This window comes from Takifugu flavidus, chromosome 8 (genome assembly GCF_003711565.1).
Source record: "Takifugu flavidus isolate HTHZ2018 chromosome 8, ASM371156v2, whole genome shotgun sequence".
Classification (NCBI taxonomy): domain Eukaryota; kingdom Metazoa; phylum Chordata; class Actinopteri; order Tetraodontiformes; family Tetraodontidae; genus Takifugu; species Takifugu flavidus.
In genome coordinates this window covers 12,305,935-12,333,074 of record NC_079527.1, presented here as the reverse complement: position 1 = coordinate 12,333,074, position 27,140 = coordinate 12,305,935, and the positions used below count along the sequence as shown (strand labels likewise).

Below are 27,140 nucleotides of genomic sequence, written 5' to 3'. Positions count from 1 at the left end.
TGACTTAACATTTTCTTTTATAAACATTTAAAAATATATTGGCTTTATATACACACAATTGTATAGAAATAAAATGAATATTATTTTTATAAGGAGGAGACTATTGAAATCGTTATTTACAGCACCCACGTCAGGCCTCTTCTGCAGTTAAGTAAGTAATATTTGCTCGTTTATGTGAGCTAGTTATTATTTTACCGACAAGTTATTTTCCCGATTTTTATTATTTTACAACACACCGCCGGTTAGCCCAGAGCTAATTACCAGCAGCCGTAAGTTAGCACCAAAGAGGAAGAATACGCTTCCACTTTTTTTTAGTGTAGCATTTATTTGTAACGCTTGGAATTCTCAGTTTTGAGTAAATCACAGTGAGAATAACGACTTAATGATTTTAATTTATTTTACTGTTCAAGTGTAACTAGGACAGCGTAATTGTTAAATCTGTCGTAGCGTGGACCATTCACCTTCGCTAACGTGTAGCTAACGACGCGAGCTAACATAGCTTTTATAGCCAAAAGAAATAGCACATTAGATTTGTTGACGAATAAATTCATAAACTGCTCATTAAATTTCAGATAACTCGTCAGCTAATATCGGTAATAATGGTACACATCGAGGCTAACAATATTAATGTATGGTGTGTTCAGGTGCATTTATATGTACATTTTTTCGTCATTGTTTTTTAAAAATGTATTATTTAAGTTGGATGATGTCTTTGTGTTTCATAGCTTCTAGAACCTTCAGATCACGACTCTGCTGGGGCATCTTTGAGCGACTCCAGAGAAGTGGGGCAAATGTCAGCAAGTGAGATTCCTGTATTGGAGATCGAGATGGACCTTTCACACTTTCAGCATCTCGTCCAGACGTCTGCAGCTGGATTTGCACCAGATGTTACCCCTCACCCGGTCACCCTGACGCTCACAGACGCCGCTGGTTCTCCCTCGGTTTTCCCGTTCACCGAAGTCATCGATCTGTCCACTTCAGCCAGCGAGCAATGTCCAGGAGAAAAGACCCCCGGGCCTTACGGGGAGGTGCCGGGGTTCCTGCTGGACATCGCCAGAGGCTGCTCAACGGTACCGTGTCCAAAAACCAGTGTACATTCCCACAACCGAGCTGGATCCACCGCGAGGGTCTGCTTGGAGAAAAGGTTTAAAATCCTTTCAGCGGACCCCTCAAATTATCAGGAAATCAGGTATGGACCTCCTAGCAAGCACATTTTACTCCTCATGAATCCGTAGTTGAACGCGCATCGTGTTTCAGGTTTTTGGCAAAGCAGCAGCCTCCGGAGGCCCAGATTCAGCCCTGGTCCAACCTCGACAGGCCAAACACTATTGAGGTTTCCAGTCCGTTTGTCCTGGGGGTTTTCAACCCAGTCGCCAACGTGTGCGACCAGGTACGTCGGGAGGAGAGGAAATCCCAAATTCCGCCGTCGACAATCTGATGTCGCGCCTTCTTTCGATGGCAGATGATGGGCCACCTCCCTCACCTCCCTGAGCAGAAGCAGCAGACCAAGACCTCGCCGTTCGACCACGACTCCGAGACGTCCGCGAACAGACCCCAGCATTTAAACGGCAGCGGCTCAGCGAGGGAGCAGCACGCCATCGACACCGAGAGTACCGGCCACGGCTACACAGAAGGTCCCGGGGGAGGTTTTCGATGCGCGCCGCTGACCTCTGTCTGACCTTTCCACAGCCTCCAGGAGCCACCGACGCGACGACAGCCCTCAACCCGTCACGGCTATGGAAACCACCCAGGACTGCTCCGAAGGGTCGGGCAGCAGCTCGGAGAGAAGAGGTCGCTCTCGGAACGCGGGGTGCCGGAAAGAGAGGCACAACCTGATGGAGAGGGAGCGCAGGTGAGCAGGTGGGGCCGCGGGGGTCTGTGGCGCCATCGTGGCGAAGCTCACGCTGTCTCCGGTGGCAGGAGGAGGATTCGCGTCTACTGCGACGAGCTGAACGTGCTGGTGCCCCTCTGCCACGCCAAGTGCGACAAAGTCACCACCCTGCAGCTGACCACCGCCTACCTCAGATACATCCACAAAATGCACGGGGACACCTTCAGAGAGGTGCCTTGGTTTTTGTATGAGGCTAAAAAGGTTGTTATTTCACCACGTTCAGGTTAGATGAAGGATCACTGTCTAGACATGGGATCGCTGGCCCTCAGTGGCCTCATAGTGGCGGGCTCAAATCTCTCAGGGCCTTTCAGAATTGAGTTTTCATCTTCTCTTCTTGTATTTATGAGCTTGCGCCTGTTTCCATCGCCCCATCTCAGCTCTCTGTCCTCATCCTCTGCACAGGAGTTTCAGAAGATGGTCTCTCAAGGGAAAGAACTCACCCTGGAACTCGGCCTCTCTTCCCTCCAAGAGATCAGCGCAGTAGAACAGTAAATCCCTCACACTTTTGTCCCATGATTTGTGCCTGATAGAAATATTTATGAAGCTGCCAGTGTTCTTTAAAGGTGCAGTTCTCCCGGTCGCCTCCGAGTGGCGCTGTTTCCCGCCTAATCTCAACATGCATTTGAAACGATTTATTTGGGCATTTTTTTTAACAGGCTTGTATCAGATGTTGTACATTTGATTTCAGGATTGTTTCTCAACTTCATAAGTGCAGAGCGTTTCTGTTTCGCTGTTCACATTTGTCTTGAATAGCTTATTTATTCGTTGCGTCTTCTCTCACCGTTCGTGCCGCTGGATCGCCTTCCTCTTAAGTACAAACAGCTCGATTGATGTGTAACTTCTTTTACTGAAAAGTGGCTTTATTTCTTTCTTACAACATGTCGCCGCAGCATCTTTCTGTACATACAACAGTCACCCACAAGTAATAAATAGTATTTCAGGTCATGTATATTTAATAGTTACAGCACCGGTAGTACATAGTGGATGTTGTCATTGCAAGAAGAAAAGTCAATGACTTGATGTTTCTCACCACCTCAAATTAGTTTTCAGCTCTGAAGAATCAACTTTACATGGAATAAAAACAAAACAGGGGTAAAAAAAAAAAACAAGCTGTAAAAAAAAAAATCTACTTTTGCGTTAATGTACAAAGTTTCTGGGCACCTGCTTGTTTTTTTTTTTGTTGTTTTTTTTGGGACTTTTACAATGAAGCCAGGGTTCCTCCACCCAGAGTTTCCCTCCCTAACACCTGTTTCCATGTTTCGGTTCGTATTTTACACAGTAAGCTCGCATGTTGAGGTAACGTGATTGGATTGGCCGCGATACGTGACAGTTCGATGCAGAGACACGGTCGTTGCCGGGAGGGGCCGCGGTTGTTCTCCGTCCTGAATTCCCGTTGCTGTTCTTCGTCTCCCAGCTGCTCTGGTGCTCATGTCACCTGTTGGGTGTTAATTCCTCTGAAATAATCTCACCAGTTAATTCCTCCCTTCTAGTGATGCGTGCACTTGAATAAAGACGATGTTTTTTTTCGTATCGCTCCCTCTGTTTCTCTTTCCTTGCCGCTCTTCCTCCCCGACGGAGGGACGGGTGGCGTCGGGTCGCAGGAAGTCGTGTTTAATGGTTTTTGGGGTTGGAGGATTTTCCGGCTGCTGCTGCTCCCTGACAGGCTGACGTGTCGCAGATGCCAGGAGGCCCCTGGTGCCCGGTTCTACCCAATCGGCCCGGCTCTCCAGGCTCACCTGGATCTCCTGGAGATCCATCGCGGCCGTCTTTGACAATTCCAGGTACTCCTGGGAGACCTGGGCACAGAAGATGACCGGAGGTACAGGTTTATTTGAACTGAGGTGCACTTGCTGCTGTCAGCTAAGGTTACCTTGGTATCCTTGGTCTCCAGGGGGCCCGTCGATGGCTCTTCCTATTGATCCTTTATCACCTGCTTCACCGACATCACCTGGGAAGCCGAGAAATGTCGTCAGTGGGGGAAATTGTTTAAGATGAGTCCTCTCCTGTCCAATTACTGATAGACGTCTCATGGTTGATGTTACCTCTGGGACCTGGATCTCCAAGTTCTCCTGGCAGGCCTCTGTAGCCTGGTGGTCCACGGGCACCTGGATGTCCAATAGAACCAGCCACTCCGGACTTTCCTGGGGCCCCAGGACGGCCGGGGCGGCCCACCATTCCAGGAGCCAGGGGTCTCCGAAGGTTAGCGGCCAGCTGGGCGATCTGATCTGCGTAGGGAAACTCCAGAAGGTCATTTTTGAGTTTAAACAAACCAGAACTGAACGGGTCGGCTGGGACGTCTCACCATTGATCATCGGACCACAGAGTTCCCTGATTTGCTGCTCGCTCACCAGTTTACCCTGAAACCAAAAGGAGCACACGGTTAGAGAGCGAGCTCGGCATGGCTACGTTAGCCGCCAGCTGTCGATCACTCACTGGGACGCCCGTCTTTCCTGCTATTCCGGGCGCACCCTGTTCCCCTTGGAAACCCATCGCTCCTTGCTTTCCAGGGGGTCCTCTTGGCCCCAGCTCTCCTTGTGGACCCGAGCCTCCCTTTGGTCCCAGTTCACCTCGCTTCCCAGACTGTAATCAACGGCAGCGACACGTTAAACAACATTAAGCAAGGGGGGGCTCCATCCACATGAAACCTCCTGTTTCACCTCACCTCTCCTTTTTGTCCCACTGGTCCAAAAGGACCCTGAAAATAAAAACAGGCAAACACAAGACAACTAAATGGGAATCCTTCGACAACACCGACACCGACAAGCCGCAGCAGTTCTGAGTAACCGCGGCTGATGGGACGAAACTGTCAGCTGAACAGAAACTCACAGGTTCTCCGTTTTCTCCAGGCAGACCGTCACTTCCTGCTACCCCCTGGAGAGACAATGGATGGAATGGGTTGTTTTTTGTGGATGTAGCTTATCGTGATATATAAGGCCAGAAGCTTTACCATGTCTCCTTTAGGTCCAGAAGCTCCTGTTGGACCCTGCAGGGCGAAGAGAGAGAGAATCAACTAAAGTCGTGTTGAGGCATTTCATGCATGGGGGGGAGGGATGAAGGGAGGTGAGGTGGGCTCGGCCGTATAAAGGCCGGCTTTGTTCTGTCCTCACGTTCTGAACAGGAGGGCTGTGTGACCACTGCGGGCTGCAGCCCGACTGATTGGACGTTTAAAATGGTGCGTCGAACTCACCCTGTCACCGAACTCTCCACGGATTCCCGTTGGACCTGGAAGACCTGGATCCCCCAAGCCTCCTTTAACCCCCTGCAGCGTCACACGCAGACAAGCAGTGAGCGACCCTACTAGAGTGCAGAAAGATGCTAACCGTTGCAGACAGGCGACCCACCTGGAAGCCTTTGATGCCCTGAGGTCCCGGGTTGCCCACCGGTCCGATGCCTCCCTGTTGGAAACAGACGTCTTCATTAAACCCACTCGGAATGAGATGAGATGATGGTAGAAAAAACGTAGGCGCACACAGTGGGCAATAATATCATTGTGGAAGCTAAAAGCTATGCTAGCTTGTAGCACCGCAGCAGGATGTCTGTTTCGTTGACTCAAACCTTCAGACCGAAGCTCTAGAAATACTTACCGCCACACCTCGAGGTCCTGCGATCCCCCTATCACCCGGAACGCCGATCTCGCCCTGAAGGAGGAGACGGTGTGGACGGGTCACGATTGTTTAATGTCTGTTTAACTCAACTGTGGCCCCCATTGTACCCCCACACCCACCCCACAAAAACCCATCAGATACATACAGGAATACCTGGCTCTCCAGAGGGTCCCGCCTCCCCAGGTTTGCCAGGATCACCCTGAAAACAACGAAATAAAAGATGACGAATGTGGTTTCCGGGGCGAAAGTCCGCTTCCCTTTTTTTACTCACAACTCCTCCCTTCGAACCCTTCGCACCAGCTTTTCCTTGCAGACCCTGAAAGAGAAAATCAAAGTGAATCCACCAAAAACGGATTTTACATTTTGGGAAGCGATCAGCCGCTCCGATGACGGATTGAATACCCACCGGAAGCCCGTTCGGGCCCTTCTCTCCGACCGTGCCGTGGCGCCCTGCATCACCCTTCGGACACAAACGGCGGCCTCGTTATCTTTGGTGCTGAAACGGTTAAAGACTCACCTCTCCGGCGCCGCCGGGGCACGACTCGAGTTTACCTTCTCGCCATCTAATCCAGGCGTTCCGTCTTTGCCGTCCCTGCCAGGAATACCCTGTTCAAAACACCGAGTGTGACCTTTGGGGTTCAGGGGAAGGACGTTCCTTTTCTCAGACGTTCACTTACAGGCTCTCCTTTGGGCCCCGCACCCCCCGGACCTCCTTTTGGACCAATCTTTCCCTGTTGGGAGACACAACATCGGTGGTCGCTTCGCCTTTTCTACGCTGGATCGTCCCAAAAACAAGTCTTTCTCTTACGATTTCTCCCTTTGGGCCCTTGAATCCCTGCGGACCTTTTTCTCCAGCGTCGCCCTGGAGACGTCAGATCAAACACACACAGCTATTCACTGACGGGCCCGGTCGGTTCCGCCTGTAAACCGCTACGATAAAAGCTTTTCTTCTACACGTATGACAAACAAAGAGAGACTCACTGTCTTCCCGATGATGCCGGCGATGCCCGGTTTTCCCCGGAAACCTGGAAGACCCTGGAAAAAGCCACAGTCAGACACGGTGACTCCAGTTTCAAATGGAAAGGATCAGAAAGGGGGGATCAGGATCAGGATCTGGATCTGGCAGGTCACGTACTCTGTCTCCTACGGATCCCATCGGGCCTTGTAGACCTCTGAGACCACGCGGGCCCTAAAAAGCAGCGCGGAAGCATCAGCGAGAGCGCTCGGCGACAATCGGAATGTTTTCGATCTGTAGCCTGGATCTTGAGAGGACTCACCTGGAGACCGACCGTCCCAGGAACACCCGCTGGACCTGGTGGACCCGGGTCACCCTAGAAAGACAAGGACGGACCTAAAGAGTCGAGTTCCTTCACAAATGGCTGTTGTGTATTTGCTGAATTCACCTTCTCTCCATCCTTTCCCAGCTCTCCCTTGTCTCCCTTGTGGCCCGTGTGACCCTGGAAACACACAGAATCGTTTGTGTCCCGTCCTGCCGACGCTCTCGCGCCACTGGGCCTTATTTACCTTAAAGCCCGGCATCCCGGGAGCTCCGGGGGGACCAGGAGGGCAGATGGCGGGACACTGAGGAGTACACGGCCAATGATCTGGGCTGCACGATCGTGATGATGTCATTACGCTGCGTTTGGGAACTTACCAGAAGGTCGCCTGTAAGGTCATGAAGAGTTCCAGGAAGACCCTGACAGAAGGAAAAGCACCAACAGGGTCCATTAAGAGAGTTCTCAATTAGACCCAAACACTGATAACTGAACTCACAGGCGGTCCATCGGGTCCTGGAGGTCCTGGAAGTCCTGGAAGGCCCTCAGGGCCCTGAGGGAAGGTGCAACATTAGCACATTAGCGTTTTCCTGCAGCGTTTTCCTGAACCCGTGAGCATCAGCGTCGCCTCGCGTTCAAACTAAAACATTCCGAGCTCGGTTCTGGACCATACTCACCGGCGAACCCTGAGGTCCAACGCCGCCTGGCAGCCCGTTGGTTCCCGGCAGGCCCTGAAAATGAAAGCGAGACGCGTCGGCTCACGAATCCTGACGCGTTTATTACGACATTAAAGCCGCGTGCAAAAGCGATTTGAATTCCTCCCGGTGTTCCGAGAGGAAGGTGTGTACTCACTGCCGCTCCGGCTCTCCCTCGGCCCTGCGGAAAGACAGCGGAAGGCAGATGAAGTCACAAACGGGGGGGCGGCAGGATTAGGTTACACTTCAGTTTTCCTCCGCCTGATTTATATTTAACCGGATTAAATGGAAAGTTCGGCCCCGGCGGCGGCTGCTGCCGGGAGCGTAATCTCATAACTCCTGAGATAAACGGTGAATTCAAGAGGAGCCGAATTACGGGAGCGGAGACGCGAACGAGCCGGCGAGGAGCTGAGGGCGGAGCCTAAAGGATGTTTGGTACTTACAGGAGGTCCGGCGGGCCCGGGAGGTCCAGCGTCACCCTGCAGGGAGACAAGGATCAGCCCAGTTTACACCAAAACATCTCATTTTATCATCTGATCAGGTGGGGTAACATGTTTGTCTGACCTTCCCTGACCCCCCCCCCCCCCACACACACACACACACACTTTAGCACCTCTGGCTCGTCCTACATCCGTTATTTTCCAGCGCCGAACTTCCAAAAGCCTCAGTTTGTTAATAAGCCGATCAGGTGGCGCCTTCCTGCGGAGCCCCTTCATCTGTCATTACCCTCCTGTGATTATTTGCCCCCCCCCCTTCTTACCCCTCTGTTTACCTGCCTGCCAGCTGTATTTGAGCTCTCTGCGAGGTTGAAAGATTCCAAATAATCATCCACACTAACAGGGTGATGCTAAGGAAGCGCCGCATTCTTCATGCCAACCAATCAGGAAGCACGTCTGATGTCATCCCAGTTTTATCCTCATATCATAATTAAAACCCCCGAAAGACAAACACGTTTCACGTTGCAGCCCTTTGGATGCGGTTGGGAATTCTGTCCTGCGGAGGCAGGAGGAACCTGAAGCATTCCTGGCCGGATTAGGGGAGCAACAGAAATAAATCCGATTCTGATCCCTCATTAAAATGATTCCCACCAAGAGGCTGAGCCAACGTGAGAGATCCCGGCTGACAGAGGAAAACCGTCTGTTTCCCCTTCAGACCCCACAGCCAATCAGCACGCAGCATTTGTGTGTACAGCTAAAGGGGGGGGGGGGCATCTTCATCAAACTCACTCCTTCCCCTGAGGGTCCATCCTTCCCAGAAGGACCATCAGGACCCGTCAAACCCTGCAAGCGGAGAGTTTTGTGTTACTTTTTCAATGATTTCCAGCAGTTTTCAGAATCTCTGGATGTTTACAAGACGCTTACGTCCACCCCCGGAAGTCCCGGCAGGCCCGGTTTTCCCGGTAATCCCGGTAACCCGTCTTTCCCTTTGGGACCCTACAAGATATGAAAAGGAATCTCATCGTCTCTGTGCTGCTGAGTCCTAACAAGGCTGAAGGATGGGGATGCTTACTGGTTTCCCCATCAATCCGGCCGGTCCTGGTTTTCCCTGTTGGGAAACAGAATGTAAAATTACGGCATTTACAGAAAAATATTTTTTAAAAAAAGAGATTATGTTTAGCGTCTGTGGCGCCCGGGAAAACAGCGGCGCACTGTCACATATTGAAGGCTTGGGTTTGTTTTTCGGGGGGGTGGAGGGAGGGAAGGAGGGTGAAACTCTAGATGCTCTCACCAGGTTGGGGAATGCATGAATGGACCCTCTGTCAGCTGCCAGACCCACAAAAATTATCTTTAAAAAGAAGAACCGACTCCCTGACCTGGATCCAAAACAGGCCGAAAAAATTCGGTTTTCCCGTCTCACTCTTGGAATTTAGGATTTTCCCATTTTCTATCAACACATCAGAATCGTTTTTGGTTATTTGTCCCTGGAATATCAGCTCATGTCCCACTATAAACTGGAAAAATCTGAGCGAATGGACCTGGATTCATATTGCGCAATAATAATTAGACTGATCTCAGGTCAGGAGACTCTGCCCCCCATGATAGTGGGAGGAGTCAGCCTTCCAGGAGCCTGTCAATCACGGAAATTAAAGAACAAATCATAGGTGAGCTGCAGAGTAAAGACTCAAACCAGCACATCCATCATGAAACACATTAACTCGCACGGTGTTGCATTCAGGCACGGTGTTGCATTCAGGAACATTTTTTACAAAAAAAGTTGTTGCGCTCTTCTTACATCAGTGCCGTCTCTCCCCGGTGCCCCTGGGGGTCCTGGTGGCCCAGTGGGTCCTCTGGGGCCCGGCCTCTGCAGCAAAAAGTCACCATAGTCAGACAAATTCCTCTGAAATATTTAGCACTTATATAAAAAGCTAAACGTTTTTAACACAATTCTAGAGCGACGTCATTACGCGTGAAACTGCGCGCAAAATGCGCAAAATAATCTGGTTACACCAGGAAGCCAACGTCATGTTTTCATATGGTTTTTTTTGTTAATAAAGGGAAGTGAAGGAGGTTCTGCTGAACCTGAACAGAGGTGCCATTGTGCGCGGGGGCGCTAATCTCCATCCCTACATTCCACAGGTTCGGGGGAAACATCGGCCGCGTTCATGGACCGGTGCGAAAAACGCAGCACCTGCGCGCAACCGTGAAGCCCCAGACTAAAACACAGCCACGGAGAGCGCGTGTGGAGGTTTAAAGAAGCTTCTCAGAGCGTGTTGCATGCAGCTCAGGCCTAAAGGTGCCACCATCGCCAGCGTGGGGGCCAATTAGTCTCAGGACGGCTTTGCGTAAAACTCACCTGGGCAGAGGAGGATGTCAAAAGTTGGCACAGCAAGAGCACCCACAGTGCAGAGAACACCAGCATGGCTCCAGTTCGCCCTCACAGTCTCCAGATGATGCGGGGGAAATGGGTCAAATCCCCGGTCTCCCGTCCGCAACAGGGCTCTCCTTCACGTCGAGGCGCGCCGCTGCTGAATGGCTTCCTCCTTGGTTCCAGATAAACCCGAGCCTCCAGGCGAAGGGGCTGAACTCAGACTGGAGAACTGTGCGCGGGGGTGAGGGCGTGAGGAGGAATGAGAGGGGGCAGCCCAGGGGAAAGCATCTCGGACATGGAAAAAAAATAAAAATGGGCCGAGCTAATGTTTGACCATCCAGTCTGACCTCGGCACCAATCAACCTGCCGATCAATCATCAATTCACCAGGAGTGATACTACAGGACTGTTTACACTTTTAATAAAGATAAACTGCTACTAAACACGCACATTGCGACCTACTGCCTCTTCCAGAATAAAAACAAATCCATCTATACACGTTTCAACCCTAAATCCTACATTTCCCATAATGCACCGCTCATAAGTCTTCGTTTCTCTGAGGCCGCATCCGACAAAGGTCCATTCTTGAATTTACTTTGAACTGCAAACGTAAAAGATAATGAGTAATTTTAGATATTAAACTCGTTTTGTCTGCTTCAGGCTACTCTAGAATCACATTAAACTAAATGTACATTAAACTCAACTCCTGTTGGTAGTTTAAGATTATCCACACCTGACCTTTGACCTGTATCAGTCATCCACATTCAGCGTTACAAAAATCAAATCAAGCACAATATTTTAGGTTTACATTCCAATTTAAAGTTCCTAATATCAATAATAAGAGTGCTATCGCTACTTTAAAAACAGTTTTTTTTTAATATCCATAAAAAGAAGATAAATGAAGCATCACTTATCAAAGCAACACAAGCACCCAAAAAAAGTGTTAGAAAGCTTTATTTATAAGGTTCCAAACAGGGAATGGACAGAACCGCAGAGGCTGGTATGAATAAATCTGTAACACACAAACTTTTTACTTTCGGGCTGCGTCGTTTCTCAAAGCTTATTTATGCTGCTGCTGCGGGGCCTCGCAGGACTTGGGGCCGCCGGCGAGGTGACGGGAGCAGCTGATTATTTCGGAATAAAAAGGACAAAGTTCAGCGACGGGAAGAAAGGCCGAAGAGTCACAGTTTAATCCTGAGAACAGCGGTTAAATAAAGAAAAACGGGGCCGCGGCTGCTCAGATTCATCTCATAAAAGCCTCAAAAATAATTGCAATTTACCGTCTGGAAAACAACATGGTTCAAGAGGGAAATCAAGGGTTTAGCACTTGTGTAAAGAAAAATTAGCATTTCTGCACGTAAATACCATACTTTAACAATTAACATTGGAAATTAAGTGCAAATATATAAAAATGCATGATCCTTTTTGTACACTAGACCTTAAATTATATTCATTTCTGCCAGGAGGACAAATATATATATACTTCTTTTTTTAATTTTTTTTTTCTACAATCAGCCAGTCTTAATCACATTATTTGGAAAAAGGCTTCACGTTGGTCCGAAGCCTCGTTTCAGATCTGCATGAGAACACGCAGACTGTGCAACATCACGGGAACAGTACTGATGACATTCAGTCCGGAATCGTCTGAACAGCAGAAACACAAACAGAACTTTCTACAAAAGTCTGGAAAAGGAAGAGAAAAAAAACTGCCCTCTGAAGAATCATCTGTCAGTGCATCGTTAAAATAAAGAAGCTAAAACCTCATTTAACGGTCGGTAACGCTGTCGACTCCTTACAGCAGCTAAACTGTCGGTTTCTGATGGTTTATTGTCCACACGTCTTATCTAAACAGAAGCTAAACTGAAGATAAATTCATCCCCAGATAAATAAGCGGCCGAGCGCAGCGGGTCGCGCTCGATGCCACGTAAACACACGCGCAGCTCTGATGTAGCTCGATGTCTTCGATGAGAAGCAAAGTTGTTGGAGCCCAGCAGACGCGCAGAAGAGTGGTCGGTTCCTCGTCTTTCAGCGTTTGACCGTCCAACCGCAAACGAGGAGCCTGAAACGACGTTCTGGAGGAACTGAGGCGGAAATGTTAGCATCAAGCTAACTGCAGGAGCACTTAGCTTGATGCTAAAACTGATACGGTGTAAACTTGATGTCTAACGGCCACAAAACCCTGCCTGAAACGTGCGGCTAATGCTAACAGAAGGAACCAGGAAGTCTAAACTCTCCCGTCTGCTCCGCCTCCAACAGCTTTGCAGTTCACAGTGTTTCAAGTTTCCAACCTCCACCTGCATTTGTTGTCAGTAAAACTAAAGAAAGTACCCAAGTTGTCCGGCGGCGTCGGATCCGGTTCATCGCTGCAGATCGCCCGGGTCCGTCGGAGGTTTCTGCCATGTAAAAGTAATCGGTTTCGCCCCGTCTCTGCCGTTTCCGGTCCTGTACAGATAAAGCTGAACTGAAGTTTGAACCCAGAACCTTCGGAAAGGTCGTGGGGAAAAACCCAAACTCTACTTTTAATACCTTTAAGCTCATTTCCTGTTCAGGAATTTTGGGAGTTTGTGACCGAGGTCGACGCTTGAGACTCCATGTCTACGTCCTCCGGGTCCTTTCCGTTTGCCGGCTCGTTCTCGCCACCGTGCGCGCTCTTCGCCGGGCCGTTGGTGGCGGACGCGTCGGCCCGCGACGTTCCTTCGTCCTCCTTTTTGTCCGACGCCTCGCTGAAATCAGTCCTCGGGATTTTCTCCTCCCTCCCCAAAAAGGGAGAAGGAGAATGTTTTAAAGTCTTTAACGGGGTTTGGCCGGAGGAGCCCGCCTGACCGGCGGGTTTCCCGGCGCCGCCTCTTTCCTCGGGTGGACTGCTGGCTAAGGCTGCGGCCGCGCCGTTGCTCTGCGGCTTCTCTTCCCTCTTCTTCTTTGGTTTTTTTTCGGCCTCCTCCTCTCCGTCCGTCAGCATGTTGTCTGCTTCCTTTGAGGTATCGCTAAGCTCCGCCTCCTTGCCAGCGCATGGCTTGTTCATGGTCACAGTGTCGGGGCTGAAGGATTGATCCATGTCATCCACGTCATCTGGGAAGCTCTCTCCGTTCACGGACATCTCGTTCCCAGACTCGGCGTCGGGGTTCCCGTTCCGGGCGGCCTCCGCGTCCGTCTTAGGCCCCTGCGGCGACTCGTGGGGTTTGTTTTTGTCCTTGCTCGCCCTTTTCTCCGCTCCCCTCGGCTCCTTTGCCACTTTGACCGCCCCGTCCTCGACGGCGTCTCCGTCTTTGCACTTCTCCGCCTTCTTGAACTGCTTCTGGATCTTCCGGGGACACCACACGAACTTGTCCTTTGGCTCAAAATGATTGTAGGCGAAGTGCACCAGCTCCTGGCGCTTCTCCTTGTCCCGGACGGCGAAGAGGAAGTAGTCGAGCACGCTGCGTTTGACGCTGCCCAGGGTCTTCTTCACCAGCGTCTCCTCCAGGAAGAAGCGCACCAGGGGGGCCTGGTAGTGCCGGAAGCCCAGCTCTCCCAGGCTCTTCAGGATGCGAGTAATGCGCAGGTTGTTGTGCATGTTCCTGCGAGAGACGACCGTGTCACCGACCAGAACAAAGCCTACACACCTCTAACACAACCGCGGGTAAATATTCAACCTCTCCAGGTTCCCGAAGCGCTCCTTCCAGTTCTCAGCCCGTTTCACTTCACCCGTTTCCTTGTTGACCAGGCGAATGCCGTAGAAGCCCAACATGAGCTCGTAGGCCTCCACCAGGCGCTTTTTGGCGTCCTCGTTCTTCTTGAAGGCCTGTTGACGACAGGGCGCCGAGATCAGACGTTTGCTGCTTCTCGTGATTCCCTGAAACTAAAAGTGGCCACCAGAGGGCGCTCAGAGCGCTTTGCCGCACTTTATTGCAGGCTCTGGTGTTTATGTTAACACGTGACTGGCTGGGATATTTTGCAGACTCCTCTATCGGACCTCAGTCTCCATGGCGACGTGACGTTCGCCTTTATATTTATCCTGCACCGGGCCAGAAGTCAAATTCAGTGAGAAAGGTTTTCTTTTAGTTCTGAGTCTTGCTTACCTCGATTTCCTTTTTGGTAAGTTCTGAAGCCATGTAATTAACCCCCGGCTCCCGAAGTGGAAACAACCTTTATCCAGAGGAAGAGGAGGGTTCAGGAGTGAGACGACAAAGTGACGACAGGAAACCAGCCTAAAACTGCAGCCCGACAGCGGCGAACAAGGTCGAGTGGACATTTAACGCGGGGAGACGTAATCGGAACGCCGAGGCCGAGACGAGCTGCAGGGGGGCTTTAACTTCTGACACCTACCACTGAATGTACGAGTGGACCCGCTCCAGTCTTTTGTAGTCATTCTTCCAGTCCTTCAGGAAAGAATCGATGTAGACGTCTGTGGCGAATCAGAGAGACTCAAGTCACTACAGAGTCCCCAAACACTGATCCTCTGTAAGAACACCAGCAGCTTTACCGTCGGGAGCAGAGGGATATTTATTCAGATAAAACTGCAGGTTGTTCATTTTGTCTTCTGAGCACTCGTCGTCTGTGAGATTCTGCCAAACAATAACCAGAAGCACCGTCAGGGCCGTGTTTCGGCTGCACTTCAGCCGGAACCTTGGCAGCTACTCACCGGATACTCTCTCCGGTAGTTCTGCATGTCCTTCGCTGCCCTCATGTTCCTGGACGTGTGATGCCACTGAGGAAAACAGGGTATCGAATCAATGAGGTGTGAAACGCACTCGACTGGGCGGCACAAACGGGGTTAGCTCCGCTGCAGATACAACAATAAGCAGCGTTTCTGGTGACAGGATAACGCTGTGCAGCTGAGTGCGAGCTAACGCCTTTCTCCTCCTCCACTAAAAGGGCGTGAAACGCTGGAAAATTACACCTGCGGGCAAATGCACGCAGGGTAAACACTGTAAACAACCCGGCGTAAAGATTTCAAATCGCCCACGCATTGTAACTTACACATTAGCTAACAGTAGCGGCTGGCTAGGCTAGTTAGCAAGGCTGCAGCACAGAGGCACACAGCTACCATTAGCTTCCAGTCAGGGCAGTGATAGCAGCGCCTGGCTGCGTGGAATAAGGCATTCTACAGTTTATAATAAATAACAAAAGCGGGTACGTTTAGTGACCAGCCAGATCTGTTTTTCTCCGGACATGACCGACGCGTCTGGCTCTCTCCGGCCGGGTCGTCTCCATCACTCTCCGTGTCCCAGGTCGAGTCGTACTCGCAAACGTCGTCGTCCTCCATAGCTGCAAACGTTGCCCACTAACGCTGACTAAAGGTGCGGAGCGTCGCAACGCCTCGGTTACGGCTGCATGTTCAGGTTATGTGAGGACGGCCTGGACCAGCCGTTCTCCCGTCGACCATCGTCAGACAGCAGCGGCACCGTCGGCGGCTGCAGCAGCGCTGCTGCCTTCACGGACGGCTCGGAATTTACAACCTCACGCCTCCTCTAAACCGACACGTCGTTTCAATTTCATTGAAGAGTTGTATTAGCGGTGCATTTAAAAAGGGGGATTCGCTGTTTTAAAGCAAACCCAGGATGCAGAATTAAACGTGTTAAGTTGTTGTCGGGATGGAACATTAGAAAGAAAGTTACTCGCGTGTCATTAACTTTGGTCTTACGGTTTGAGAGGAGAGAAATAAAATGCATTTAAATGTGACGGAAATCAACGTTCGAAGATGATGGAGCCGTTCGACGCGTTCTTTGGTGTTCTCTGCTGCTTAATGAGGTTAATAAGCAGTCCCTTTATCACGCCACGCAAATTTCCGACATGACGGGAAGGCAACAGTGTCGCTGCGTTGGTTGATAGCGGTAATATCTGCAGACCAGCGGACGAGTCAGGCAGGTTAAAGCTCCAAAAACAGCCGTGACGGCCACGGAAGTTGCCATTAAACCACCCCATTGATATCAATCTGCTCCCAGATTAATACTATAACATTAAAATCATTGCCATTCCTTTTATGGAAACACACCTAGAAATCTGAAATAGTTTGGGATGATCGTGAAGGTTAAAAGGTCAGGAAACATCCAAATTCTACTGCTCTGCCATGCAACCACGCTGAATATTTTATTCCTGAGCTCGTATCAAAGGCAGCACTTTTTGGCGCTGACCTTTTACAATCTTGCCACGTCCTCATGACACCGTGCAGCATCTTCACTCATGTTCCCATAAAGCTCGGCAGCACCAAAGGTGGCGGGTGTGAGGATTTAATTGGACCGTTTGGGTGGTCGGACAGACGGATGTACACATGACAACATCCGTCTCTGGGTGGTATAAATAGAAGTGTGCATTATCACCGGGGATTTGGTGCTGAAAGGCCGCTGGTGTGGGTTTCTATTTTTGGTTTTAGTTACTGTGGAAACCAGTCTGCTCTGGAAGCATCCTCTGTTTGCTGTTGCTATTTTGTGCTCTCGCTGAATATGGACGAGCATCTTCATATTTATAGATCGAAAGGGTTTGTTTCAGCTGATCTGACAGGAATCAACCGGTTTCTCTCTCACAGGAGCTTCTCGGGGGACTTAAAACCATAAATGGGTGACTGGATGTCTTAGCAGGGGTGATGGGAGTTTTGGGCTTCCTTAGTTAATTCCAAGAGTGAATGATGCCGGCAGTGTGTGTGCGTGTGAGAGAGTGTGAGTGTGTGTGTGTGTGTGAGAGAGTGTGAGTGTGAGTGTGTGTGTGTGTGTTTTGCGATGCAATGACATCAGTGTCAGTTTAACGGCCCCCCGGATCACAGCCTGGATCCAGTCGGGCCCTCTGTGCTTCTGGAGCGGTTGCCACGGCAACCAGTGGCACCAGTAGGTTTCCACGAGCGCGCAGTGAAGAAGAGTCAGCGCAGCTCCCTGATGCGTAACTGTTGCCAGAGAAAACCACTTAAATACGCGATATCAGACTCTTCTCGAAGCGTTTCCGGGTAGAGTCACGTGGTATAGTTCACTGTTACGATCATAAACCCATTATTCAGATTGTAGCCATTTGTTTAATTTGTGTTCTTAATTATCTGTCGAGAGTTTCAGTGAAATCACACAACTTTTTATTTTTTTTAAATAAGAAAGGTGCTCCTTTAAGCGTCCGTGGAGAGCTTGCAGGTGCAGAGTCTTGCACCCCCCCAGCAGGGTCGTATCAGGACCGCACTTGTTGCGCACAGATGCAGCGTGCATGTGTGTAAAACACAAACCACAACGGACGCGCGCAGCCTCTTCTCGGGGGCCGCTTTGCGCATGCGAAGACAGGAACAGGGGCCCCAGATGACCGTGCGGAGAGCATCGATCTCCCCCCGCGCGCACGGGCAGACCGCGCGTCTTATTCTATTTACAACCACGCCGGAGTCCAAACCCGGCGCCGCGCTCATCCCCCGCGTCGCTCGGATTCGCTCGCGTGCCTCCGCCGCCTCTCACGCAACAGGCTGCGCCGCAGATGTGGCGCCTCCGCGCTGAAGAGCAGCTTCACCTGTGACGGCGCCGATCCGCCCACGCCGACGCCGAGGATGAAGAAGCAGAACGTCCGGACCCTGTCGCTCATCCTCTGCATGTTCTCCTACCTGCTGGTCGGCGCCGCGGTCTTTGACGCGCTGGAGTCCGGGTCGGAGAGCTCCCGCAGGCGCGTCCTGGAGCAGAAGCGCAGCGAGATGAAGAAGAAGTACCGATTTTCGGAGGACGACTACCGCGAAATCGAGCGCGTGGTGCTGCAGGCTGAGCCCCACCGCGCCGGCCGCCAGTGGAAATTCGCCGGCTCTTTCTACTTTGCCATCACGGTGATAACCACCATTGGTAAGTTTGAGGGTTTCCTCGCGATGCATTTAGAGCTCGAACGTGACGTTTGACCCTCGTGCAGGAAAACACCTGCAAATCAAACATTCACACGTTGTTCTTCCCTTGTTCTCCGCTCTGCCTGAAGGTTACGGTCACGCGGCCCCGGGCACCGACGCAGGAAAAGTCTTCTGCATGTTCTACGCCGTTCTGGGCATTCCACTGACTCTGGTCATGTTCCAGAGCCTGGGAGAGAGGATGAACACCTTCGTCCGCTTCCTCCTCCACAAGACCAAGCAGTGCCTGGGGTTCCGGCGGACCGAGGTGTCCATGGAGAACATGGTCCTGGTGGGCTTCCTGTCCTGCATCGGGACTCTCTGCGTTGGAGCCGCCGCCTTCTCCCACTTTGAGGGGTGGACCTTCTTCCACGCTTACTACTACTGCTTCATCACGCTCACCACCATCGGCTTCGGGGATTTCGTGGCCCTGCAGAAGAAGGGGGACCTGCAGGAGAAGACGCCCTACGTGGCCTTCAGCTTCATCTACATCCTGGTGGGCCTGACCGTCATCGGGGCCTTCTTGAACCTGGTGGTGCTCCGCTTCCTCACCATGAACACCGAGGACGAACGGAGGGATGCTCAGGAGAGGGCTTCGTTGAAGAGGGAGCGGGGCCTCCTGGGCGGGGCCCTGGGCGGCGTCCGCGTGGCGGGGGAGCCGAGCAGGGGCGTCCTCAGGGAGAGGAGCAGGGGCGGCGTGGCGCACGGCCGCAGCCACAGCACGCTCTTCCTGCCGATGGAGGAAGGAACCAGCTGCACCAACCTCATCACCTCTCCGGCGGAGCACCGGGAGCGAGGAAGCCCCCGCAGCAACAGGCTCCGCCTCCACATCAGCGGGCGGCCGGGGTCCAGCCTCAGCTCCCTCTGCTCCTGCGTCTGCTACCGCCTGGGGCTCTGCGACAGCCCCCTGGTCTCCCGCGGCGACCGCCGCCGCTGCCGCCTCAATTCCGCCTACTGCAGCTCGGTGTCGTACAGGATCCGGGGCGGCTCGCCCGGCTCCAGGGACCGCACGGGGCTCTCCTCCCCGGAGAGCACGCTCTCGCCCAGGCACAGCTTCCAGGACTTCCCTCGCTGCAGGAGGAAATCGGTGTGAAGGGACCCGCCGGTGGCACGGCTGCGGCGTTAGCGACACTCAGAGCGATTGCGTCATGGTGGACTTCAGCCCTCTTTTCCAGGCGCATCAGTTATTCTATCGGCTCCCTGCATGTGAGTGCATGTGCCAGAGAATGTATAGCACCGGCTGTGGATGCATGAGTGCCCACGCGGCGCGTTTCTCTTTTGATGTGGTGTTTATGACCAAAAACTGCTGCGTTTGGACCGGAGCCGCTTCGGTCGAACACGACGATGTCATCACAACTTTCTGACGAAAAGAAAAACGGCCTTAAAGAATTCTGACCAAGCACACGACCCGGGTGGCTGCTCAGCTCAGCGGATTTCCTAAACCCTTTTAGTACCTGTGGGGGTGGGGGGGGGGGGGGGGGGGGTGAAGGGGGTGGGGGTGGGGGTGAAGGGGGGGGGGGGGGGTCCACAGCACCGTCTCTCTGCATTCTTCCACACCAACGCTCAGAGACGGGGTCTTCATGGATGTAGCACACATGTGATGTAGCAGGTGACCGGTCAACTTCCCATCATGCTCCGGGTGAAGGGTAAAGAGTAGGGCGGGGGTCCCTGCTCCATTGGGGGGGGGGGGGGGGGGCTTTCCTTGTTTGTATCCAGATTTGATGTGAGTCTTCTGCTGTGTTACCTAATTAAATGAAAACCTTAAGTGTGGTTGGTTAATATTTAGCAAAATACACGAGTCCATTTGCAACACGCGGAGTTCTGTCCACATAAATACTCAAATCACTTTAATTAATTAATGCAACGGCCTGATAACTTACCGGCTCCCTCTATTGATCAGCTAAACACGTTTTCTTCCCCCCGTATCGAAACATTCAGTTGGGATTTGTGCCACTGAAAACACGCCGAAGCGACTCTTGAAGACACTGAATCTCATTCACGAGTGATCATCCACGAACCGGAAGCACCGTGACAGACGGAGCTTTAAAGGCAGCACAGAGACGCACCTGTCTGTGCGGGTAAATGAAAGGCCCCATAAAGAGCTCCGTTCCCTGAACGCAACGCTGCATATTCTCACGCTGTCCCCGCAAAAGCCGCATCAAAACAAAACATATGTCATAAATCTGCACGCCGGCGGAGTTTGAAGAGCTCCGAGTTCGGGATGCGGAAGAGTTTTATGTGGCCCTTACATAAGCGTCCCCAGGAAGATATTTAAAGCCATCTGTTCCTGCGCTGGAATAGCTACTTTACATATAAATGTAAAACCGGTTAGGTAATAGAATCGGGGATATTGATTGGTTATGAAATACCATCTGCTCCGGCTGCTCCGGGGTGGGTGCGCGGCCCGTTCCTTTCTTTCTCTGTCACATTAGATTAACTTGATCAAATTTCTTTCCCTCCCCGTTTCCTACTCACGGGGGAACCAAAAATGGCAGGTTACACAAAGTGTTTGTCCACCTTCGAGTTGCGGCGTTTGCGTTGTTACGTGACGGACTAAAGTTATACAATAGCTTCGACAAGGGCGCCCCCTACGGGCAGAACAATGTAAATACCTACATAATAAAGTTCAGCGCGTGTCCGCTAGAGGGCAGTATACGCTCATAGTTTAACTGACTGGCTTGTGCTGGAGGAGACCAGGAAAAACTAGTTTATGCATTCATAGTTAATTATTTATTTTTATACAGATAACATCTTTTACCTGCAGCTCTCATGACTGTAGGTTGCCGATGCCAAAGGTCATAGGTCAGATGTGCAGTACAAAACCTTAATCCTGAGGCCACGGGTGGTGGAGTGTCCATGGAAACAACAGAAGATTCTGAGGATGAAAGCACATCACCTCTGTGGCTTCCTGTCCTTTTGTCATCATTCATCCAGTCACCGTTTTGGTCTGTGAAGGCAGACAACAGTAATGACTCCAGCTCTGCGTCTCCTCTGCTATCACATTATCCGCAGAGCTTTAGCTCGCTGACCACCAGCTCTAATTCCATTAGCTAATCAATATCTGTCAAATCAACATTTCTCATTCAGATTAGGCTAAACTGCTCTGCGGAACACGTCGATCCAGATATTCATTTTTACTACAGATGGAATTCAAACAGACTCAAGTGGGAAGAAAAGTACTGACACTGATTGATTACAGACCCAAGGGACGTTGGCGCACTCGCAGGTAGTTTTTTCCTCTGTCGTTACCACCTTTCTTTTTATTCTCTCTCTCAAATGGAGCTGATTAGGCTTATTAACGATAATCGTCTCTCTAATTACACATTAAAGATTCTAGTAAAATATCAGGTTATTCCCTGTAAAATGTCAGTAAAAACCACCAAATCTAATGACGTGGATAAAGTCACGAGATAGATAGATAGATAGATAGATAGATAGATAGATAGATAGATAGATAGATAGATAGATAGATAGATAGGTAGATAGATCGATGGATAGATAGATAGATAGATAGATAGATAGATAGATAGATAGATAGATAGATAGATAGATGATAGATAGATAGATAGATCAATAGATAGATAGATAGATAGATAGATAGATAGATAGATAGATAGATAGATAGATAGATAGATAGATAGATAGATAGATAGATGGGTTGATGGCAGGAAGGATGGAAGAGAGGAAGGAGGTGGATGATGGATGGAGGGATGATGGATGATGGATGGAGGGATGATGGATGATGGATGGAGGGATGGAGGATAATTAGAGTCATGGAGCTGCCACGTGGAGGCAGCAGAACTCCTCGGCAGCTTATTTGTCCTCGTTTGCTCCGATTCATCCTCCCGTTATAAAGAAGAAGAAGAAGAGAGTGATATCAATATGAGGATTCTGAGTGTTCATCTCTCATCTCAGTACAAATGTTGACAGAGTGCGCGCACGCACACACACACACACACACACACACACACACACACACACACACACACACAGAGTTTTATCAGTGGCAGCTTGTCCTCATTTAAAACCATTAATGATTTTCCAGCAGCGAATTCAACAGAATGGATGCGATTATTTTTCGTCTTTGTGTGTGCATAAGGGTGTGTGTGTGCACACATAAGTGTGTGTGTGTGTGTGTGTGTGTGCGCGCGTCTAAAAGAATTAGGTGCCTGGGGATGACAAGTGGAATCTTTTATACCCAGGACTCATTGTTCATTGTGTGGTTATAAATAAAGCTTTTCCTTTTTTTTGGCCTAATGTTGGCTGGTTAACAAATGACACCGACTGCTCATATTTTCCACTTTGCAGCGACGCGTCGGTGATTTCGGCGCCCCAACAGTGGCTGCTGCACACTCCTCACGTGCAAGCTGTCACCTGACAGCTGCTGCGTGCACGGGTGACATTTTACTGTTCTTTCTGGTTGTTCTACCTGTTTCTCCACCGTGTCCCGATGCAGGCGGCAGCGGTTCAGGCAGGAGATAGACACCAAACATGGATGACGGGTCCTGGACATCTGCTACGAGGTAGCCTCCTCACCTCGGGGGGTCCACGTCCCGTGTGGACCAGGATCACATGACCAGACCAGAGGTTCAGGTTTACGGACCTCGAGTCGAATTCACTAAATTTGACACGAAACCTCTTCATCTCATCGCCACAGCGTCGTCACCAGGACTTCCACCCATTGATCGGAGTCAATAATACCCCCCCCCCCCCCTCGGTGCACCCTGTTTGGTCTCAGAGCAATTAGGCCGCTCGGATCAGTACACACACAGCAGAGATGTGGCTAATCTCAGCCCCGCTCTCTTTCTTTTATCGATTCTGTTGTGTCCCATTAAACGTTTTCCTTCTCGCCCTCTTTTCCTCCCTGTCAGAGTTTGACTCTTTGACACGTGGAACCGGAGGTGTGATGGCTTTTACAGCTTTTACGCTAATTCCCTTTATATGGCTGCAAAGGGCTATTGTGGGGGGGCTAATGGAGGCGCCCGCCTCAGCCTGTCAGTCCTGTGTGTGTGTGTGGTGTGTGTGTGTGTGCGTCTAAAAGAATTAGGTGCCTGGGGATGACAAGTGGAATCTTTTATACCCAGGACTCATTGTTCATTGCGTGGTTATAAATAAAGCTTTTCCTTTTTTTTGGCCTAATGTTGGCTGGTTAACAAATGACACCGACTGCTCATATTTTCCACTTTGCAGCGACGCGTCGGTGATTTCGGAGCCCCAACAGTGGCTGCTGCACACTCCTCACGTGCAAGCTGTCACCTGACAGCTGCTGCGTGCACGGGTGACATTTTACTGTTCTTTCTGGTTGTTCTACCTGTTTCTCCACCGTATCCCGATGCAGGCGGCAGCGGTTCAGGCAGGAGATAGACACCAAACATGGACGACGGGTCCTGGACATCTGCTAGGAGGTAGCCTCCTCACCTCGGGGGGTCCACGTCCCGTGTGGACCAGGATCACATGACCAGACCAGAGGTTCAGGTTTACGGACCTCGAGTCGAATTCACTAAATTTGACACGAAACCTCTTCATCTCATCGCCACAGCGTCGTCACCAGGACTTCCACCCATTGATCGGAGTCAATAATACCCCCCCCCCCCCCTCGGTGCACCCTGTTTGGTCTCAGAGCAATTAGGCCGCTCGCATCAGTACACACACAGCAGAGATGTGGCTAATCTCAGCCCCGCTCTCTTTCTTTTATCGATTCTGTTGTGTCCCATTAAACGTTTTCCTTCTCGCCCTCTTTTCCTCCCTGTCAGAGTTTGACTCTTTGACACGTGGAACCGGAGGTGTGATGGCTTTTACAGCTTTTACGCTAATTCCCTTTATATGGCTGCAAAGGGCTATTGTGGGGGGGCTAATGGAGGCGCCCGCCTCAGCCTGTCAGTCCTGTGTGTGTGTGTGTGTGTGTGCGTGTGTTTTAAACATAGTCTTCATGGCTCTGTCTGAAACTGAGCGTCATCGTGAGCACAACATTCCTCTCTGGCACCGAATATAAACCCAGAGAGTCTCACATCCCCACTCAACATTCCTGTAAACACACCGAGTGGCGGCGGCAGCGGCGGTGGCGTGTCGGGATTCTGAGTTTTGGCTCTAATTTGAGAGGTCGCTGCTCAGTGTTTGTTCAGGAGGAGGCGACTCCCCACATATAAAAAACCCACTTTCTCGACCTAAGCTCTCGACAGGGGCGTCTGCCAGCCTGGAGGTGTACCTCAGGGGTCCCCATTAGAACCACCAAGCTTTTACTTTGATGATTGTGGATTGATGATCCGGCTGACGCGCCGCCGCCATCTCAGGATTTCATTTAAAGATAATGTTGAAAATGTCCTCCGTTAGCTTGACGACGAGGCTAAATCGACGCCATCGTCTCTGACGTCCCGCGTCGGCACAAACGACGAGCCGCTGATGTGCCGCTTTCAGCGGATCCGCCGTGATTAAACCTCCATTTTTCAGACGACGCCATCCGGATGAAACCAGCAGGATCCGCAGCCGCGACGCATCCGACAGCCCGAAAGATGGAGGTTCAGATTAAAGACCTCAGTAATCGATGCTCTTTGTTTTGCGGCTCCTCCAGCTCGCAGCCAAAAGACTAATGATGCGTTTAGCCACCCAGCAGTTGGGTAAACATGACCGCCGCCCCCCTGCTGGCTGCCGCACGCAGTGACCTGGGAGCGGAGGAGCCGCAGTCACGCTGACTCGGCGATTCTGAACCCCGCGGAGGCCCGCTTGTCACAGCGCCGAGCGTTCGAGTTGTTTAGAGACACAATATGGCCGCCGGGGGCGCCGCTCCTCGCCAGCCGACTTCACCACATCGCTTTTTCCCTTTTCCTACTTTTCGGCGAGGAACAGGACGCGCGAGGACGGAGCCGCCATCAAACACGCGGCGTCCTCTGGAATTATTCAACAGTTTGACACTTTTATTGTCTCCCGCTTGATTTATGGATCAAGACTGAATTCATGTTCCTGTAAAAAAAACACCAGAAACAGAACGAGCGCAACGCAACACGTTTAATCATGTTTTACGAACGAGGCTCGACAAATAAACATGAATTATTTCTGCAGCGACAAACAGAAAAAAAAGGGGACGACGGCTTCTTCTTGCACGTGCGTCTTCGCCCTGATCACGGAACCTGCTGCGGACGGACCCGCCGCTACACCATTAGAATGCTCCTTCCATTTTTAATGGCTTTACTCCACACTGCAGATACTGGAGCTGCAGCTCTGGGAGCTGTAAGTGCTACAACCGTTGCACTGATGACATCTAATCAGCCAACATTTGCTCCGTCTGGAAGTATTTTGCCTTTTTTTCCTGCCACATCTGCAGATTGCACATGATGAAAGCCGAAGCAAGCTCCCTGCGGGGATTTCACCCGGGACATTGTTCAGGGAGGTGAATGAAATAGATTAAAAAAGAAACAAAAGTGTGGGGGATTAAGAGGCATAAAGAAGGTGGTGAAGAGGTCCAGCACGTCCTATCATCTGAAACTGTAAAAATCGGTGTGGGACACAGAAAAACATGCTTCCTTCTTCCCTCCAGTGTGGGTTTAATATCGAATATTCTGTGGTAAGTGGACATAGATGACCCGTGACCTCTGGTGGGTGAAGAATTGTCCCCGCCCTGGAGAAGGTGGAAGAAGGAGGGTGCTGTTCCTACTTTGACCAGCAGATGGCGGCGCTGCACCGCCTGTTGTCGCCTGGCTGGCCGCGATTTCACTTCCGGCCTTCTGCAGGTGATGTGATTGTGATCTGCTGCGTTTGCTTTGCTATTTAGGCTTCATATTCAGATCTCAGATCTCAGTCGTTGCCGCTCACAGCGGCTCTGTTACCAGACTGCAGCTTTTGTTTCTGATATTTGTACCGACTGATTGGACACCCCGAAGAGATTTTCCAATCAGGCTCCAGCAACTGTAATTAGCCACAGCAAGCCCATGCAGCTCCCCTCATCCTCAAACAGAAGACGATCATCGTTTGACAATGCAGACGTTTGGATATTAGCTCTTCTGTCCACGCTGCCAGCTGCGTCTCGCCATCAAATCAGACTTCCTGGAGACGGGACGGTCTGATCTGGGAGTTGGACCGAGGCTGGGATCGTGCAGCTCTCCGGTCTAATTCTGCAGTCCTACGAAGATCTATTTTTATTGAATGTGTGTCGCTCTTCAGGCTCACAGGAGGAATAATTGAATTCCCCTGATGGACACAATGTTTTTGACCTCACTGACATGTTTTTATTAAGTACTGCTCGTTTCTTTTCTTAGGTTTTTGTAAAACTGTTATCGATGTCTTCCTGTTATCTTCAGGAAGACATCGTTTTACGTCCTTGGTGCCCATCCTCGACCTGATGGGCCTGATGTTTTGATGGTCCATCCTGGTTCGTGACTCTAACCTTTGACCCTGACCCTAAACCGTAAGGAGGGAACACATTCTCACCAGGTTTTGCTGTTGAACCGCTGATGCGTCCTCATTTGATGCATCGAACGTGTCCTTGTTTGACTGCTTGTGAGTAAGAATCGTTCAGATTCCGATAAAGGCGCCGATGGAGACCCGGTGCGTCAGAACCGGCCCAACTGGCTGGGCTGTGCCTCGGGGACGCGGAGCATTGTTCGAGTTTTAATCAGCAGGTCGACTTTACGCTCCGCTGCCACACTGAAGCCATTTAGAGGAGCTTTGTAGCCGGAACATTTCTACCTAACAAGGGATCAAAAGGAGGGAATCCTTCGCCGTTCACGTCCTTAAACGCACCGCGTTAAAGCGGGTCGCCCTCTGATGGGCAGCCTTCAGACTGTCCCGTCACTGCTCCTCAAGTTCTGTTAGCATTAATTATTCACAGATACGTATATTTTTAGCCTCAAATCAAGCACCGGCTCCATCTTTTGGCAGAGCGAGGCGAAATAACTTGTGCTTGTTCCGCGGTGCAAAAATAAACCGCGGCTCTGCTCTTAATTAGTTCTCTGAAGGCAAAAGTCTCAGCGCTGATAGCGGGTCTGGCAACCGGTCAGCCGGGCTCGACCGGACCGTTGAGCCGTCGCCGACTTTAAATCAGTGGATCGCGTCTCGCCGTCATGTGACC

The 27,140-nt window shown here is 51.0% G+C and overlaps 4 protein-coding genes across 10 annotated transcripts; 2 read left to right on the top strand and 2 right to left on the bottom strand.

The window, feature by feature from the left end:
* Positions 1-50: 50 nt before the first annotated feature.
* Positions 51-3,427, top strand: LOC130529402 (uncharacterized). Of its 6 annotated transcripts, none has more exons than XM_057039542.1 (7): positions 51-151; positions 726-1,189; positions 1,258-1,390; positions 1,463-1,610; positions 1,690-1,852; positions 1,921-2,062; positions 2,294-3,427. In XM_057039542.1, exons 2-7 carry the CDS (start codon positions 792-794, stop codon positions 2,381-2,383), a joined length of 1,074 nt encoding a protein of 357 aa, XP_056895522.1. In that variant the 5' UTR covers positions 51-151; positions 726-791; the 3' UTR covers positions 2,384-3,427. The 6 variants fall into 6 exon arrangements, with proteins under 6 accessions (XP_056895522.1, XP_056895523.1, XP_056895524.1 ...); XM_057039543.1 differs by lacking the exon at positions 51-151 and adding an exon at positions 156-269; XM_057039544.1 differs by lacking the exon at positions 51-151 and adding an exon at positions 269-365.
* Positions 2,731-12,720, bottom strand: col9a3 (collagen, type IX, alpha 3). Its single transcript, XM_057039535.1, has 33 exons — positions 12,601-12,720; positions 10,259-10,502; positions 9,698-9,766; positions 8,975-9,010; positions 8,827-8,898; positions 8,692-8,745; positions 7,909-7,944; positions 7,623-7,646; positions 7,448-7,501; positions 7,270-7,323; positions 7,151-7,192; positions 7,021-7,077; positions 6,900-6,953; positions 6,774-6,827; positions 6,632-6,685; positions 6,478-6,531; positions 6,305-6,358; positions 6,174-6,227; positions 6,049-6,102; positions 5,903-5,956; positions 5,768-5,812; positions 5,642-5,695; positions 5,476-5,529; positions 5,233-5,286; positions 5,079-5,150; positions 4,839-4,874; positions 4,718-4,762; positions 4,554-4,586; positions 4,325-4,471; positions 4,194-4,248; positions 3,934-4,116; positions 3,762-3,839; positions 2,731-3,687 (listed from the first exon to the last, which is right to left on the bottom strand). Exons 2-33 carry the CDS (start codon positions 10,322-10,324, stop codon positions 3,503-3,505), a joined length of 2,037 nt encoding a protein of 678 aa, XP_056895515.1. The 5' UTR covers positions 10,325-10,502; positions 12,601-12,720; the 3' UTR covers positions 2,731-3,502.
* Positions 11,211-15,698, bottom strand: ogfr (opioid growth factor receptor). Of its 2 annotated transcripts, none has more exons than XM_057039536.1 (8): positions 15,389-15,698; positions 14,894-14,959; positions 14,735-14,816; positions 14,578-14,656; positions 14,331-14,397; positions 13,905-14,053; positions 12,799-13,829; positions 11,211-12,728 (listed from the first exon to the last, which is right to left on the bottom strand). In XM_057039536.1, exons 1-7 carry the CDS (start codon positions 15,515-15,517, stop codon positions 12,818-12,820), a joined length of 1,584 nt encoding a protein of 527 aa, XP_056895516.1. In that variant the 5' UTR covers positions 15,518-15,698; the 3' UTR covers positions 11,211-12,728; positions 12,799-12,817. The 2 variants fall into 2 exon arrangements, with proteins under 2 accessions (XP_056895516.1, XP_056895517.1); XM_057039537.1 differs by having other exon boundaries at positions 11,211-12,714.
* A 1,759-nt stretch (positions 15,699-17,457) lies between these two features.
* kcnk15 (potassium channel, subfamily K, member 15) lies at positions 17,458-19,538 on the top strand. Its single transcript, XM_057039545.1, has 2 exons — positions 17,458-18,044; positions 18,172-19,538. Exons 1-2 carry the CDS (start codon positions 17,762-17,764, stop codon positions 19,170-19,172), a joined length of 1,284 nt encoding a protein of 427 aa, XP_056895525.1. The 5' UTR covers positions 17,458-17,761; the 3' UTR covers positions 19,173-19,538.
* The last annotated feature ends 7,602 nt before the right edge of the window (positions 19,539-27,140 follow it).

Bases quoted from the DNA above. Each gene is read 5' to 3' on its own strand.
- col9a3 (XM_057039535.1), bottom strand. From the start codon at position 10,324: ATGCTGGTGTTCTCTGCACTGTGGGTGCTCTTGCTGTGCCAACTTTTG. The intron at 5,696-5,767 runs GTGAGTAAAAAA...CGTTGTTTTCAG, and splicing joins AGGGTTCGAAGGGAGGAGTT to GGTGATCCTGGCAAACCTGG. The intron at 4,587-4,717 runs GTGAGTTTCTGT...TTTTATTTTCAG, and splicing joins CTGGAGAAAACGGAGAACCT to GGTCCTTTTGGACCAGTGGG.
- kcnk15 (XM_057039545.1), top strand. From the start codon at position 17,762: ATGAAGAAGCAGAACGTCCGGACCCTGTCGCTCATCCTCTGCATGTTC. The intron at 18,045-18,171 runs GTAAGTTTGAGG...CTCTGCCTGAAG, and splicing joins CACGGTGATAACCACCATTG to GTTACGGTCACGCGGCCCCG.
- LOC130529402 (XM_057039539.1), top strand. From the start codon at position 600: ATGGTACACATCGAGGCTAACAATATTAATGTATGGTGTGTTCAG. The intron at 645-725 runs GTGCATTTATAT...TGTGTTTCATAG, and splicing joins TTAATGTATGGTGTGTTCAG to CTTCTAGAACCTTCAGATCA. The intron at 1,190-1,257 runs GTATGGACCTCC...ATCGTGTTTCAG, and splicing joins TCAAATTATCAGGAAATCAG to GTTTTTGGCAAAGCAGCAGC.
- ogfr (XM_057039536.1), bottom strand. From the start codon at position 15,517: ATGGAGGACGACGACGTTTGCGAGTACGACTCGACCTGGGACACGGAG. The intron at 14,657-14,734 runs GTAAAGCTGCTG...GATTCGCCACAG, and splicing joins ATATCCCTCTGCTCCCGACG to ACGTCTACATCGATTCTTTC. The intron at 14,398-14,577 runs GTAGGTGTCAGA...CTCTGGATAAAG, and splicing joins GTCCACTCGTACATTCAGTG to GTTGTTTCCACTTCGGGAGC.